The following is a 12,553-nucleotide window of genomic DNA, read 5'->3' as shown; positions in this document are numbered from 1 at the left end:
CTGGGAAGGAGGAGGGGGAGCCTGGGAAGGAGGAGGGGGAGCCTGGGAAGGAAGAGGAGGAGTCTGGGGAGGAGGAGGAGGAGGAGTCTGGGGAGGAGGAGGAGGAGGAGTCTGGGGAGGAGGAGGAGGAGGAGTCTGGGGAGGAGGAGGAGTCTGGGGAGGAGGAGGAGGAGTCTGGGGAGGAGGAGGAGGAGGAGTCTGGGGAGGAGGAGGAGGAGGAGTCTGGGGAGGAGGAGGAGGGGGAGTCTGGGAAGGAGGAGGGGGAGCCTGGGAAGGAGGAGGGGGAGCCTGGGGGAAGTGGAGGAGTCTGGGAAGGAGGAGGAGGAGTCTGGGAAGGAGGAGGAGGAGTCTGGGAAGGAGGAGAGGGGGAGTCTGGGAAGGAGGAGAGGGGGAGTCTGGGAAGGAGGAGAGGGGGAGTCTGGGAAGGAGGAGAGGGGGAGTCTGGGAAGGAGGAGAGGGGGAGTCTGGGAGGAAGAGGGGGAGGAGTCTGGGAGGAAGAGGGGGAGGAGTCTGGGAGGAAGAGGGGGAGTCTGGGAGGAAGAGGGGGAGTCTGGGAGGAAGAGGGGGAGTCTGGGAGGAAGAGGGGGAGGAGTCTGGGAGGAGGAGGAGGAGTCTGGAAGGAGGAGGAGGAGTCTGGAAGGAGGAGGAGGAGTCTGGAAGGAGGAGGAGGAGTCTGGAAGGAGAAGGAGGAGGAGGAGTCTGGGAAGGAGGAGGAGGAGTCTGGGAAGGAGGAGGAGGAGTCTGGGAAGGAGGAGGAGGAGTCTGGGAAGGAGGAGGGGGAGTCTGGGAAGGAGGAGGGGGAGTCTGGGAAGGAGGAGGGGGAGTCTGGGAAGGAGGAGGAGGAGGAGTCTGGGGGAAGAGGAGGAGTCTGGAAGGAGGAGGGGGAGTCTGGAAGGAGGAGGGGGAGTCTGGAAGGAGGAGGGTGAGTCTGGAAGGAGGAGGGGGAGTCTGGAAGGAGGAGGGGGAGTCTGGAAGGAGGAGGGGGAGTCTGGAAGGAGGAGGGGGAGTCTGGGAAGGAGGAGGGGGAGGAACCTGGGAAGGAGGAGGGGGAGGAGCCTGGGGGAAGTGGAGGAGTCTGGGAAGGAGGAGGAGGAGTCTGGGGAGTCTGGGAAGGAGGAGAGGGGGAGTCTGGGAAGGAGGAGGGGAGGAGTCTGGGAAGGAGGAGGGGGAGTCTGGGAAGGAGGAGGGGAGGAGTCTGGGAAGGAGGAGGGGAGGAGTCTGGGAAGGAGGAGGGGAGGAGTCTGGGAAGGAGGAGGGGGAGTCTGGGAAGGAGGAGGGGGGGAGTCTGGGGGAAGAGGAGGAGTCTGGGGTGTGTCTGAGTTTGAAGCTTACTGTGCGTGCGTGTGTGTGTGTGTGTGTGTGTGTGTGTGTGTGTAGGGGTGTGTGTGGGGGGGAGTCTCGGGGGTAGGAGGGGGAGGAGTCTCGGGGGTAGGAGGGGGAGGAGTCTCGGGGGTAGGAGGGGGAGGAGTCTCGGGGGTAGGAGGGGGAGGAGTCTCGGGGGTAGGAGGGGGAGGAGTCTCGGGGGTAGGAGGGGGAGGAGTCTCGGGGGTAGGAGGGGGAGGAGTCCGGGTGAGTAGGAGGGCGAGGAAGAAGGGGAGGAGTCTGGGAGGAAGAGGGGGAGGAGTCTGGGAGGAAGAGGGGGAGGAGTCTGGGAGGAAGAGGGGGAGGAGTCTGGGAGGAAGAGGGGGAGGAGTCTGGGAGGAAGAGGGGGAGTCTGGGAAGGAGGAGGGGGAGTCTGGGAAGGAGGAGGGGGAGTCTGGGAAGGAGGAGGGGGAGTCTGGGAAGGAGGAGGGGGAGGAGTCTGGGAGGAAGAGGGGAGGAGGAGTCTGGGGGAAGAGGAGGAGTCTGGGGGGAGGCGGAGTGTGGAGGAAGAGGAGGTGTGTGTCTGAGTTTGAAGCTTACTGTGCGTGTGTGTGTGTGTGTAGGGGTGTGTGTGGGGGGGAGTCTCGGGGGTAGGAGGGGGAGGAGTCTCGGGGGTAGGAGGGGGGGTCTGCGGAGTAGGAGGGCGAGGAAGAGGGGGAGGAGTCTGGGAGGAAGAGCGGGAGGAGTCTGGGAGGAAGAGGGGGAGGAGTCTGGGAGGAAGAGGGGGAGGAGTCTGGGAGGAAGAGGGGGAGGAGTCTGGGAGGAAGAGGGGGAGGAGTCTGGGAGGAAGAGGGGAGGAGGAGTCTGGGGAAGAGGAGGAGTCTGGGGGGAGGCGGAGTTTGGAGGAAGAGGAGGTGTGTGTCTGAGTTTGAAGCTTACTGTGCGTGTGTGTGTGTGTGTAGGGGTGTGTGTGGGGGGGAGTCTCGGGGGTAGGAGGGGGAGGAGTCCGGGTGAGGAGGAGGGGTCTGCGGAGTAGGAGGGCGAGGAAGAGGGGGAGGAGTCTGTTGGAGGAAGAGGGGGAGGAGTCTGTTGGAGGAAGAGGGGGAGGAGTCTGTTGGAGGAAGAGGGGGAGTCTGGGTAGGTGGAGGAGGAGACTGGGAAGAGGAGGAGGAGGAGTCTGGGGAGGAGGTGGAGTCTGTTGGAGGAGGAGTCTGGGGAAGGAGGGGAAGGGGTCTGGGGAAGGAGGGGAAGGGGTCTGAGGAAGGAGGGGGAGGGGTCTGAGGAAGGAGGGGGAGGGGTCTGAGGAAGGAGGGGGAGGGGTCTGAGGAAGGAGGGGGAGGGGGAGGGGGAAGGAGGGGGAGGGGTCTGTTGGAGGAAGAGGGGGAGGAGTCTGTTGGAGGAAGAGGGGGAGGAGTCTGTTGGAGGAAGAGGGGGAGGAGTCTGTTGGAGGAAGAGGGGGAGGAGTCTGTTGGAGGAAGAGGAGGAGACTGGGAAGAGGAGGAGGAGGAGACTGGGAAGAGGAGGAGGAGGAGTCTGGGGAGGAGGTGGAGTCTGTTGGAGGAGGAGTCTGGGGAAGGAGGGGAAGGGGTCTGGGGAAGGAGGGGAAGGGGTCTGGGGAAGGAGGGGAAGGGGTCTGGGGAAGGAGGGGAAGGGGTCTGAGGAAGGAGGGGGAGGGGTCTGCGGAAGGAGGGGGAGGGGTCTGGGGAAGGAGGGGGAGGAGTCTGTTGGAGGAAGAGGGGGAGGAGTCTGTTGGAGGAAGAGGGGGAGGAGTCTGGGAGGAAGAGGGGGAGGAGTCTGGGAGGAAGAGGGGGAGTCTGGGAGGAAGAGGGGGAGGAGTCTGGGAGGAGGAGGAGGAGTCTGGAAGGAGGAGGAGGAGTCTGGAAGGAGGAGGAGGAGTCTGGAAGGAGGAGGAGGAGTCTGGGAGGAGGAGGAGTCTGGGAAGGAGGAGGAGTCTGGGAAGGAGGAGGAGTCTGGGAAGGAGGAGGGGGAGTCTGGGAAGGAGGAGGGGGAGTCTGGGAAGGAGGAGGGGGAGTCTGGGAAGGAGGAGGGGGAGTCTGGGAAGGAGGAGGGGGAGTCTGGGAAGGAGGAGGGGGAGTCTGGGAAGGAGGAGGAGGAGGAGTCTGGGGGAAGAGGAGGTGTCTGGAAGGAGGAGGGGGAGTCTGGAAGGAGGAGGGGGAGTCTGGAAGGAGGAGGGGGAGTCTGGAAGGAGGAGGGGGAGTCTGGAAGGAGGAGGGGGAGTCTGGGAAGGAGGAGGGGGAGGAACCTGGGAAGGAGGAGGGGGAGGAGCCTGGGAAGGAGGAGGGGGAGGAGCCTGGGGGAAGTGGAGGAGTCTGGGAAGGAGGAGGAGGAGTCTGGGGAGTCTGGGAAGGAGGAGAGGGGGAGTCTGGGAAGGAGGAGAGGGGGAGTCTGGGAAGGAGGAGGGGGAGTCTGGGAAGGAGGAGGGGAGGAGTCTGGGAAGGAGGAGGGGAGGAGTCTGGGAAGGAGGAGGGGGAGTCTGGGAAGGAGGAGGGGGAGTCTGGGAAGGAGGAGGGGGGGAGTCTGGGGGAAGAGGAGGAGTCTGGGGGGAGGCGGAGTGTGGAGGAAGAGGAGGTGTGTGTCTGAGTTTGAAGCTTACTGTGCGTGCGTGTGTGTGTGTGTGTAGGGGTGTGTGTGGGGGGGAGTCTCGGGGGTAGGAGGGGGAGGAGTCTCGGGGGTAGGAGGGGGAGGAGTCTCGGGGGTAGGAGGGGGAGGAGTCCGGGTGAGGAGGAGGGGTCTGCGGAGTAGGAGGGCGAGGAAGAGGGGGAGGAGTCTGGGAGGAAGAGGGGGAGGAGTCTGGGAGGAAGAGGGGGAGGAGTCTGGGAGGAAGAGGGGGAGTCTGGGAAGGAGGAGGGGGAGTCTGGGAAGGAGGAGGGGGAGGAGTCTGGGAGGAAGAGGGGAGGAGGAGTCTGGGGGAAGAGGAGGAGTCTGGGGGGAGGCGGAGTGTGGAGGAAGAGGAGGTGTGTGTCTGAGTTTGAAGCTTACTGTGCGTGTGTGTGTGTGTGTAGGGGTGTGTGTGGGGGGGAGTCTCGGGGGTAGGAGGGGGGGTCTGCGGAGTAGGAGGGCGAGGAAGAGGGGGAGGAGTCTGGGAGGAAGAGGGGGAGGAGTCTGGGAGGAAGAGGGGGAGGAGTCTGGGAGGAAGAGGGGGAGGAGTCTGGGAGGAAGAGGGGAGGAGGAGTCTGGGGAAGAGGAGGAGTCTGGGGGGAGGCGGAGTTTGGAGGAAGAGGAGGTGTGTGTCTGAGTTTGAAGCTTACTGTGCGTGTGTGTGTGTGTGTAGGGGTGTGTGTGGGGGGGAGTCTCGGGGGTAGGAGGGGGAGGAGTCCGGGTGAGGAGGAGGGGTCTGCGGAGTAGGAGGGCGAGGAAGAGGGGGAGGAGTCTGTTGGAGGAAGAGGGGGAGGAGTCTGTTGGAGGAAGAGGGGGAGGAGTCTGTTGGAGGAAGAGGGGGAGGAGTCTGTTGGAGGAAGAGGGGGAGTCTGGGGAGGTGGAGGAGGAGACTGGGAAGAGGAGGAGGAGGAGTCTGGGGAGGAGGTGGAGTCTGTTGGAGGAGGAGTCTGGGGAAGGAGGGGAAGGGGTCTGGGGAAGGAGGGGAAGGGGTCTGAGGAAGGAGGGGGAGGGGTCTGAGGAAGGAGGGGGAGGGGTCTGGGGAAGGAGGGGGAGGGGTCTGTTGGAGGAAGAGGGGGAGGAGTCTGGGGGGAGGAGGAGGAGTCTGGGGGAGGAGGAGGAGTCTGGGGGAGGCGGAGTGTGGAGGAAGAGGAGGTGTGTTTGAGTTTGAAGCTTGCTGTGTGTGTGTGTGTGTGTGTGTGTGTGTGTGTGTGTGTGTGTGTGTGGAGGGGTGTGTGTGTGGAGGGGTGTGTGTGTGGAGGGGTGTGTGTGTGGAGGGGTGTGTGTTGGAGTGTGTGAGTGAATGTGTGTAAAGATGTTTGTGTAGTGGGTGAAGGAGCAGATACTCAAGTATCAGAGAACCAGAGGGGAACCAGCAGACAGGAACCAGCAAGGACTAGCAGACCGCAGCAGACAGGAACCAGCAGACAGGAACCAGCAGACAGGAACCAGCAGACAGGAACCAGCAGACAGGAACCAGCAGACAGACCGCACCAGATCACACCAGACCGCACAGTGGAGAGCTGGGAAATGAGGAGGACATACTTCATTAAACTATCGTGTGATGGATGGAACAAAATAAATAAATGAAAAATGAAATGAAATGTGGAAAATGAGCCGCTCTACAGAAACACACAACTGCCACAGTGTAGAAACCTCTTTCTTCACTGTGGCAGTTCTACGTGTCTGTACAGTTCCATGTTTGATAAAGAGAGAATTTTTAAATGCACTGAACTCTCTAAACACCCTGAATGGAACCAAGTCTTCAGCTACAAACACTTTAAATCATCATGATTTCATTGTGAAAAGACAATTCAAGCAGCATCTGGATTCAACATGTGCTCAGTGAACACACAGCAATGAACAACATGTCACACATTTCACAACACGACAACACACAACTGACTGACACACTCACACTCCACAGCTCACAGCCGGAGAAACATGCATCTACCAGCCACACACAACGTCTCATGTCCTCCACTGAAACACACATGAACAGCCAGTGAGCTAAGGAGGCTAACAGAGAGAGGCAGCAGCCATCAGCATGTCAGCACACAGGGTTTTTTAAAAGCAATGTGCATTATACAAAATACTCAAAGCTGAAACAAAGCATCCGAAAGCATCTGAACAATACACTGCCCTGATGTGATTCGAAAGTCATTTGAGATCAACAGGTCAAGTAATATGGGCCCTACTGAGCTAAACACTGTATTCTTCATAAAAAATATGAAGTAAAAACTACATGGAGTGTTAAAACTGAACCACAAAGAGGTTTGTCTGAACTGCACATGGGAGTAACGATACACAACTGAAATGGAGTCAATACTGTGGAGCTATGGAGCTAAAATATTGCATTATTTTCATAAAAAATAAGAATTAAACTACATGGAGTGTTAAAACTGAACCACAAAGAGGCCTATATGAACAACACACTGCAGTACGGATTCACAATTGATCTGGAGTCAACGATTCAAATGCTGCAGGAGCTATGGAGCTAAACAAAGAAATGTTTCATAAAAAATATGAATTAAAACTGACTTGGCTTGACAGCAGTGACAGAAGCTCCACATCTGACTCTGAGCAGAGAAGGAGCAAACAGTGAGGTCCTGGAACGTTCTAACCATTCACCCAGCCAGCAGCATCCACACAGCAGCAATGTGACTCAGCAGAGAGCAGCCTGCGGCCAGGCTAATAGCAAAACGGACATTAGCATGGAGCTCGCGGGGTTTTTTAAGCTCATTACATCAGAAAAAAAGGACTGGAAAAGCATCACACAATGTCCTGGGGTAATACACATCTCCAAGCAGCAGATAGAAAGTTCTCTCCCCCACCAGACATTGTGAATACAGCTTCAACTCAAGCAGAAGCAGGCTGCAGCGATGCAAAAGCGCTAGCAGGCCAAAGCTAACCAGAGTCACACCAAACACGACAAAAAGCCCTCAGAATGTCTAAAAAACTGCTCAATCAGCACTGCACTGCCTTATGAGGACTAAAACCTTCTGTTAAAATCCAACATTTGTCTCTTAAACTGGAGGTTTATAACAAAAAGCTTCATTTAACCATCTGCAGCCATTAAACGTCTCCACAACCAGCAAACAGGTTATTTAGCTCCAATTCACTCTGCAACAGTAACGTTTCACTAAAGAATGACTCTTTCTGCAGCATTTGTTCACAAAATCAGCCATTAAACCCACATAAAGCCTGAATTTATGCCTCCAGCAGAGAGAAAGAAACAGCCGACTCACCCAGCAGATCCAGAAGGAGTCAAGATGGCCGACGCGGAGGTTTTTAAGGCTCCGTGTGGCCAGATCAGATGTCAGTGACCGCGCACCAAACCAACCAATCACATCACTGATGGCTCTGTGACATCGTTCCAGAAGCTTCTGCAGCTGAGACCCGCTCTCCTTCATGGTGAAGTCACATTATTTCATATATGAGAATTAGCTCACTGGGATGGAAACAGGGTTGGTATACCTGGAGATTGAAGTTCAATTCCTATGATAGGTCTTAGCATAGCGATGCGCAGCAGCATAGGCACATTACAAGACGGAGGAAAATAATATTTGGAGACGAAACAGCACCTCACTTTACGCAGCCAGCAGTGGACTGCCCTCAGTTTTCCTGAGGCATTTTATTGAAGGCAAATGAAAGAGACAACGCCCACTCACAGGCGGCATAAATTAAGTAAATTGCCCAAACACATTTGGAAAAAAGAAAAAAAAACAATGTGAGAGCATATCTTAACACCCCCACTTGTTCTTACATTGCAATAACTGGGTAATTTGTCTTAAAAATAAAAATTCTTCTGAAAATTACTCACCAAAATAAATTCAAATTCATAACACAATCTTAACCTGTCACACAAAACTTTAGTTTAGCATTTTTCTTCAGTTTAACAGGGAAAATACAATCATTCTCCAAAGATAAATGAGGCAAACCTTGTCAACTTTGACTTTGTTGCAGGCTTGGTCATCAGGTCTGCAACCATTTCCTCAGTCGGACAATATTGTAACACAATGCATCCCTCATTAATAATGGACCGAATAAAATGATATTTTATGTCTATGTGTTTACATCTTTGCCTTCTGATTGGATTCTTGGCTAACGCAATTGTGCCTTGGTTGTCCTCAAAAATCTTTGGCGGTGGATACACTCGATCATCAAGTGTATCCAAAAGATGTTTGAGATACATACATTCCTGGACAGTGGCTACTAAGGCCATGTACTCGGCCTCACAGGTTGACAAGGCAACAGTGGGCTGTTTTTTAGTTTTCCATGAGACTAAAGCGCCATTATTAGTTAAGCTTACACAGTAACCTGTAGTACTGCGTCGGTCACTTTCGGCTGCCCAATCAGCATCACTATACGCTTGTAAACTTAAAGATTCAGATTTGAAATAGCATAGCCCTTTATCAGTTGTACCTTTAAGATAACGCAAAACATGCTTAACAGAAACCCATTGCTCTTCAGTTGGGGTTGAAAAATACTGTGATAGTTTACTTACTATAAAACTTAAATCTGGTCTTGTACACATTGACAAATAAATAAGACTACCAACAGCTTCTCTGTACTTTGTAACATCTGTCATTATATCAGCACTATCGTTATAGTGGAGTTTTTGTTCACAAGGTGTACCCCTTGGTTTGCAATCCTGCATGTCAAACCTTTCAAGGATTTTTTCTACATATTTAGCTTGTGACATTTTCACACAAATATCCGTTTGTAGAAAATCAATACCGAGGAAATGTTTGAGTTCACCCAAATCCTTCATCTGAAATCTTGATGAAAGTTTGTCTTTAACAGATTTCAGTACATTTTCGTCACTTGCTGCAATGATGAGGTCATCAACCCATATCAAAATAAACACTTTGTGTTGTTCGGTCACTCTGGTGTAAACACAGTTGTCAGCTTGATTTTGCACAAAACCGTTTTCATTCAGATATTTGTGTAGCAGTCTGTTCCAATTTCTGCCAGACTGCTTGAGTCCATACAATGAGCGCTGTAATTTACAAACTAATTTTTCACCATTGTTTGATTTTACCTCGTATCCCTGTGGTTGATCCATGTATATTTCACAATCAATTGGTGCATTTAAATAAGCCGTTTTGACATCCATTTGGTGCAAAATCAAGTTTTCTTGGGTTGCTTTCTGCATTAGCACTCTAACACTCGTCAAGTTGGCAGTAGGAGAAAATGTGTCAAAATAATCAATACCGTGTTTTTGGCTGTAGCCTTTTGCCACATATCTGGCCTTATATTTTTCTGACCCATCAGTATTTTTCTTTATTGTATAAACCCATCTACCCCCCACTGCTTTCTTACCCGGAGGCAAATTGGTTAAAATGAATGTATTATTTTCTGTCAGAGATTGCATTTCTTCACCCATAGCATTTCTCCACTCATTTGACTTGTCTGAATTTATTGCTTCTTGAAAGGTGACGGGAATGTTGCACGTTACTCTGTAGCAATAATCTATGTTACTTTGGACTAGATTGTTTTCTTCAGCTGCTGACAGAGAAACATAGTCACGAAGGTAGGCTGGTTTATTTCGCACTCTAGAAGGGTAAGTTCTAGGTTCACTTTTAACTTCCACTGTTTGTGGCTGATTACTTTCTTCAGATTCATTGGCTGGAACAAGTTCTTCTTCAATGGCTGGAACAGCATTTTGCTGGGGTCTGTCAGTCCTGCTGCGGTCTGGGTACCTGATCCTCAGATCCCAACAGTCAGACTCAGCTGGTGGTAGAACATTTGGGTTTTGTTCCTCAACTCTGGGTTCAGAAACAAACTTAACTAGTCTATTTTTTGAAACCTTGCCAGATTCAGGGAAATAAACAAAATATGCTGGACTCGATTTGTCATAGCCAACAAAAATGCCTTTCACACCCCGGGGGTCGAGTTTCTTCTTTTCGTGAACATAAGAGTAACACTCTGAGCCAAATTTTTGCATTTTTGAGAGATTGGGTTGCCTCCCAGTTAGAGACTGCACAGGAGTTTGCTTTGTTCTGTGATTAAAACAACGATTTCGGATTACTGCTGCTGTCTGTATTGCATAAGGCCAAAGACTTTTTGGTAGCCCACTCTCTATTAACATACATCTTCCCATATCAAAAAGTGTGCGCCAATTGCGCTCAGCTGTGCCATTCTGGTGTGGCGAGTTTGGAGCTGATGTTTCATGCTTTATTCTATTTTTGGTCATTAAAGATTTAAAACTTTTGGATGTATATTCTGTACCATTATCAGACCTTAGTCTCTTGACTTTACCATAAGGTGCTACATCAGCCAGAAATCGCTCTGTGGCTTCCACTGTGTCACATTTATTTTTCAGAAAATACACAAACACAACACTGGAAAAATCATCCGTAAAGGAAAGTGCATACTTAAATCCTTCTCTCGACTGGGGCGTTATCGGCCCTGCCAAGTCTGTGTGGACCAGCCCTAGTGGTTCCGTGGCCCTTGCATCAGGCTTTTTATTTACAGTCTGCACAAATTTGCCCTGTATGCATACGTCACAATGTGGAGGTTTTCTTGTTGCCCCTTTAATTTTCATGCCCTCTACTACAGGCGGCAATTTCAGAACGTCATCATAGTTGCAGTGACCCAAGATTTCATGCCATTTTTGTAGGTCAAAACACCCCTTCGCATTGTCTTCACACGTCACATCATTGTCTACAGTGTGTAAATAATAAAGTCTGTTATGAACGTGTATGTTGAATTTCGTACCGTCTTTGTGGATCAGCACGTCCTTGTCCTTCTTGAAGATCACTGTCGCGTCACTGGCCGTAGCTGCTTTAACGGAGAAGATGTCTTGCGGGTAGGAGGGGATGTACAAAGCGTCTCTCAGCGTTGTCTTCAGCTTTCTGCCTCTGCTATCCGTCAGAAAAACGACCGCGTCCCCTCGCTTCTCTGCTACACCGCTGCACCGCGTCCCATCCGCCAGCTCGACGCAGTGAGACTCGGCCTTGAAGCTCTCGTCGAAACTTTTAAACTTGGCGTGGTCCGTGATGATGTGCGAGGTTGCACCGCAGTCGACCATCAGGCCCATCACATTCACATCTCGGCCCGGCGGGTGGTCCGCTGACATGTCACTCAGCCGGAACACGTACTCGTGCGCCTCCGTCGTCTCCGCGGCTTTGCGGGCATCATCTCGGCGGTTTTGGCTCCTGCAGGTCTCAGTTCTGTGTGTTGTGCTCCTGCAATGTCTGCACCACACTTTGCGCTGACAGGTGCGAGCTCGGTGTCCGACAGTTCCACATCGGAAACACACCTCGTCCTTCGCAACAGTTAGCTGCCGCTCTCGGTCACCTGGACCTGCGCCTCTGGCAGGCCTCGCTGCCCGTCTGCCCCGCGCTGTCATCACATTGTCCTCTTCGACAGTTGCACGCATTTTTTCTGTGTCTTCGTAGCTTCTCAATTTTGTCTTAAATTCAGCAAAAGCTACGGGCTCGGCTGCTTGAGTAATGTGGATCACAAAAGGCTTGTAGGACTCGGGTAGCCCCTTCAAAACCATTGCCACCAATAGCCCATCACTCAAGGTCTCTCCAGCGTTTCTCAATGCTGTGATGGCTGTCTCGGCTCTTATCACATAATCCGTCACACTCTCGCTACTCAACTTTTGGAGCGAGGTCAGTTCTGTGTAAAGGCTTACGATGCGTGGCTTCCCTCTGCCCTGGTAGTAGTTCCTTAAAATTGTCAGCGCCGCTCGGCCATCATCGGGTGCTTCCCGCATCACCAGAGACAGGCTTTTGTCATCGAGGAACTGGATGAGCTCCGCATAGGCCTCCTCGTTCTTTGCCACTTCAGCTTCATCCGCCGCATCTGCGGGCACTGTCAGGATGGTTTCTTTTAAACCTTGTAGGCGAAGATGCCCCAAAAATTTTGTCTCCCATAACTCATAGTTATTTTCATCACCATCAAAAACCAAGCGAGACCAGCGGCTTGCACTCAGCTCTGCTTTCCTTCTTGCCGTCATTGTGCTGTGGCCACAGGTGCAGCTCCTTCTAGAGATTGCACGCACCTTGGCTCAATTAAGTGCTGCATTAAGAGTCTCTTCCAGGTTACAGCTTGGCTGGGCCCATAACCTCTTAGCATAGCGATGCGCAGCAGCATAGGCACATTACAAGACGGAGGAAAATAATATTTGGAGACGAAACAGCACCTCACTTTACGCAGCCAGCAGTGGACTGCCCTCAGTTTTCCTGAGGCATTTTATTGAAGGCAAATGGAAGAGACAACGCCCACTCACAGGTGGCATAAATTAAGTAAATTGCCCAAACACATTTGGAAAAAAGAAAAAAAAAACAATGTGAGAGCATATCTTAACAATAGGCAAATATTTTAATGCAACTCCAGTTTTTTTCTCCCACCAATGTACGTGTTATGTAGTCATTTTTTTCAATATTAATTCAAGTTTAAACGGTGAATAAATAATTTTAAGCTGTGAATGGTGTTTTTCTGCTGTGTCACTGTGGGTCTTGAGAGCTTCATGACCACACATGGGTGGAGATTGTGTCATCGTTCAGCTGACAGCAGCTGTCAATCAAACTGAGCAGTCAGTGGCTGAAGAAGACTCCTCTTCCTCCTCCTCTTCCTCCTCTTCATGGATGGATGGACTGATGGATGGATGGATGAATGG

General features: G+C 52.2%; 1 protein-coding gene across 1 annotated transcript; it reads right to left on the bottom strand.

Moving 5' to 3' along the window:
* Positions 1–12: 12 nt before the first annotated feature.
* Positions 13–11,002, bottom strand: LOC115381305 (extensin-like; the record flags this gene model as incomplete). Its single annotated transcript, XM_030082584.1, has 6 exons — positions 10,642–11,002; positions 5,837–5,901; positions 1,695–1,792; positions 1,402–1,563; positions 677–1,057; positions 13–295 (listed from the first exon to the last, which is right to left on the bottom strand). Coding segments are annotated over exons 1-6 (1,350 nt in total), but the record flags the coding sequence as incomplete, so codon positions are not given.
* Positions 11,003–12,553: the final 1,551 nt, after the last annotated feature.

The sequence above is a fragment of the Salarias fasciatus genome, chromosome 23 (assembly GCF_902148845.1).
Source record: "Salarias fasciatus chromosome 23, fSalaFa1.1, whole genome shotgun sequence".
Classification (NCBI taxonomy): Eukaryota; Metazoa; Chordata; class Actinopteri; order Blenniiformes; family Blenniidae; genus Salarias; species Salarias fasciatus.
Note: the sequence above shows the minus strand (reverse complement) of the source record. Positions and strands in the feature narration are given on the sequence as shown.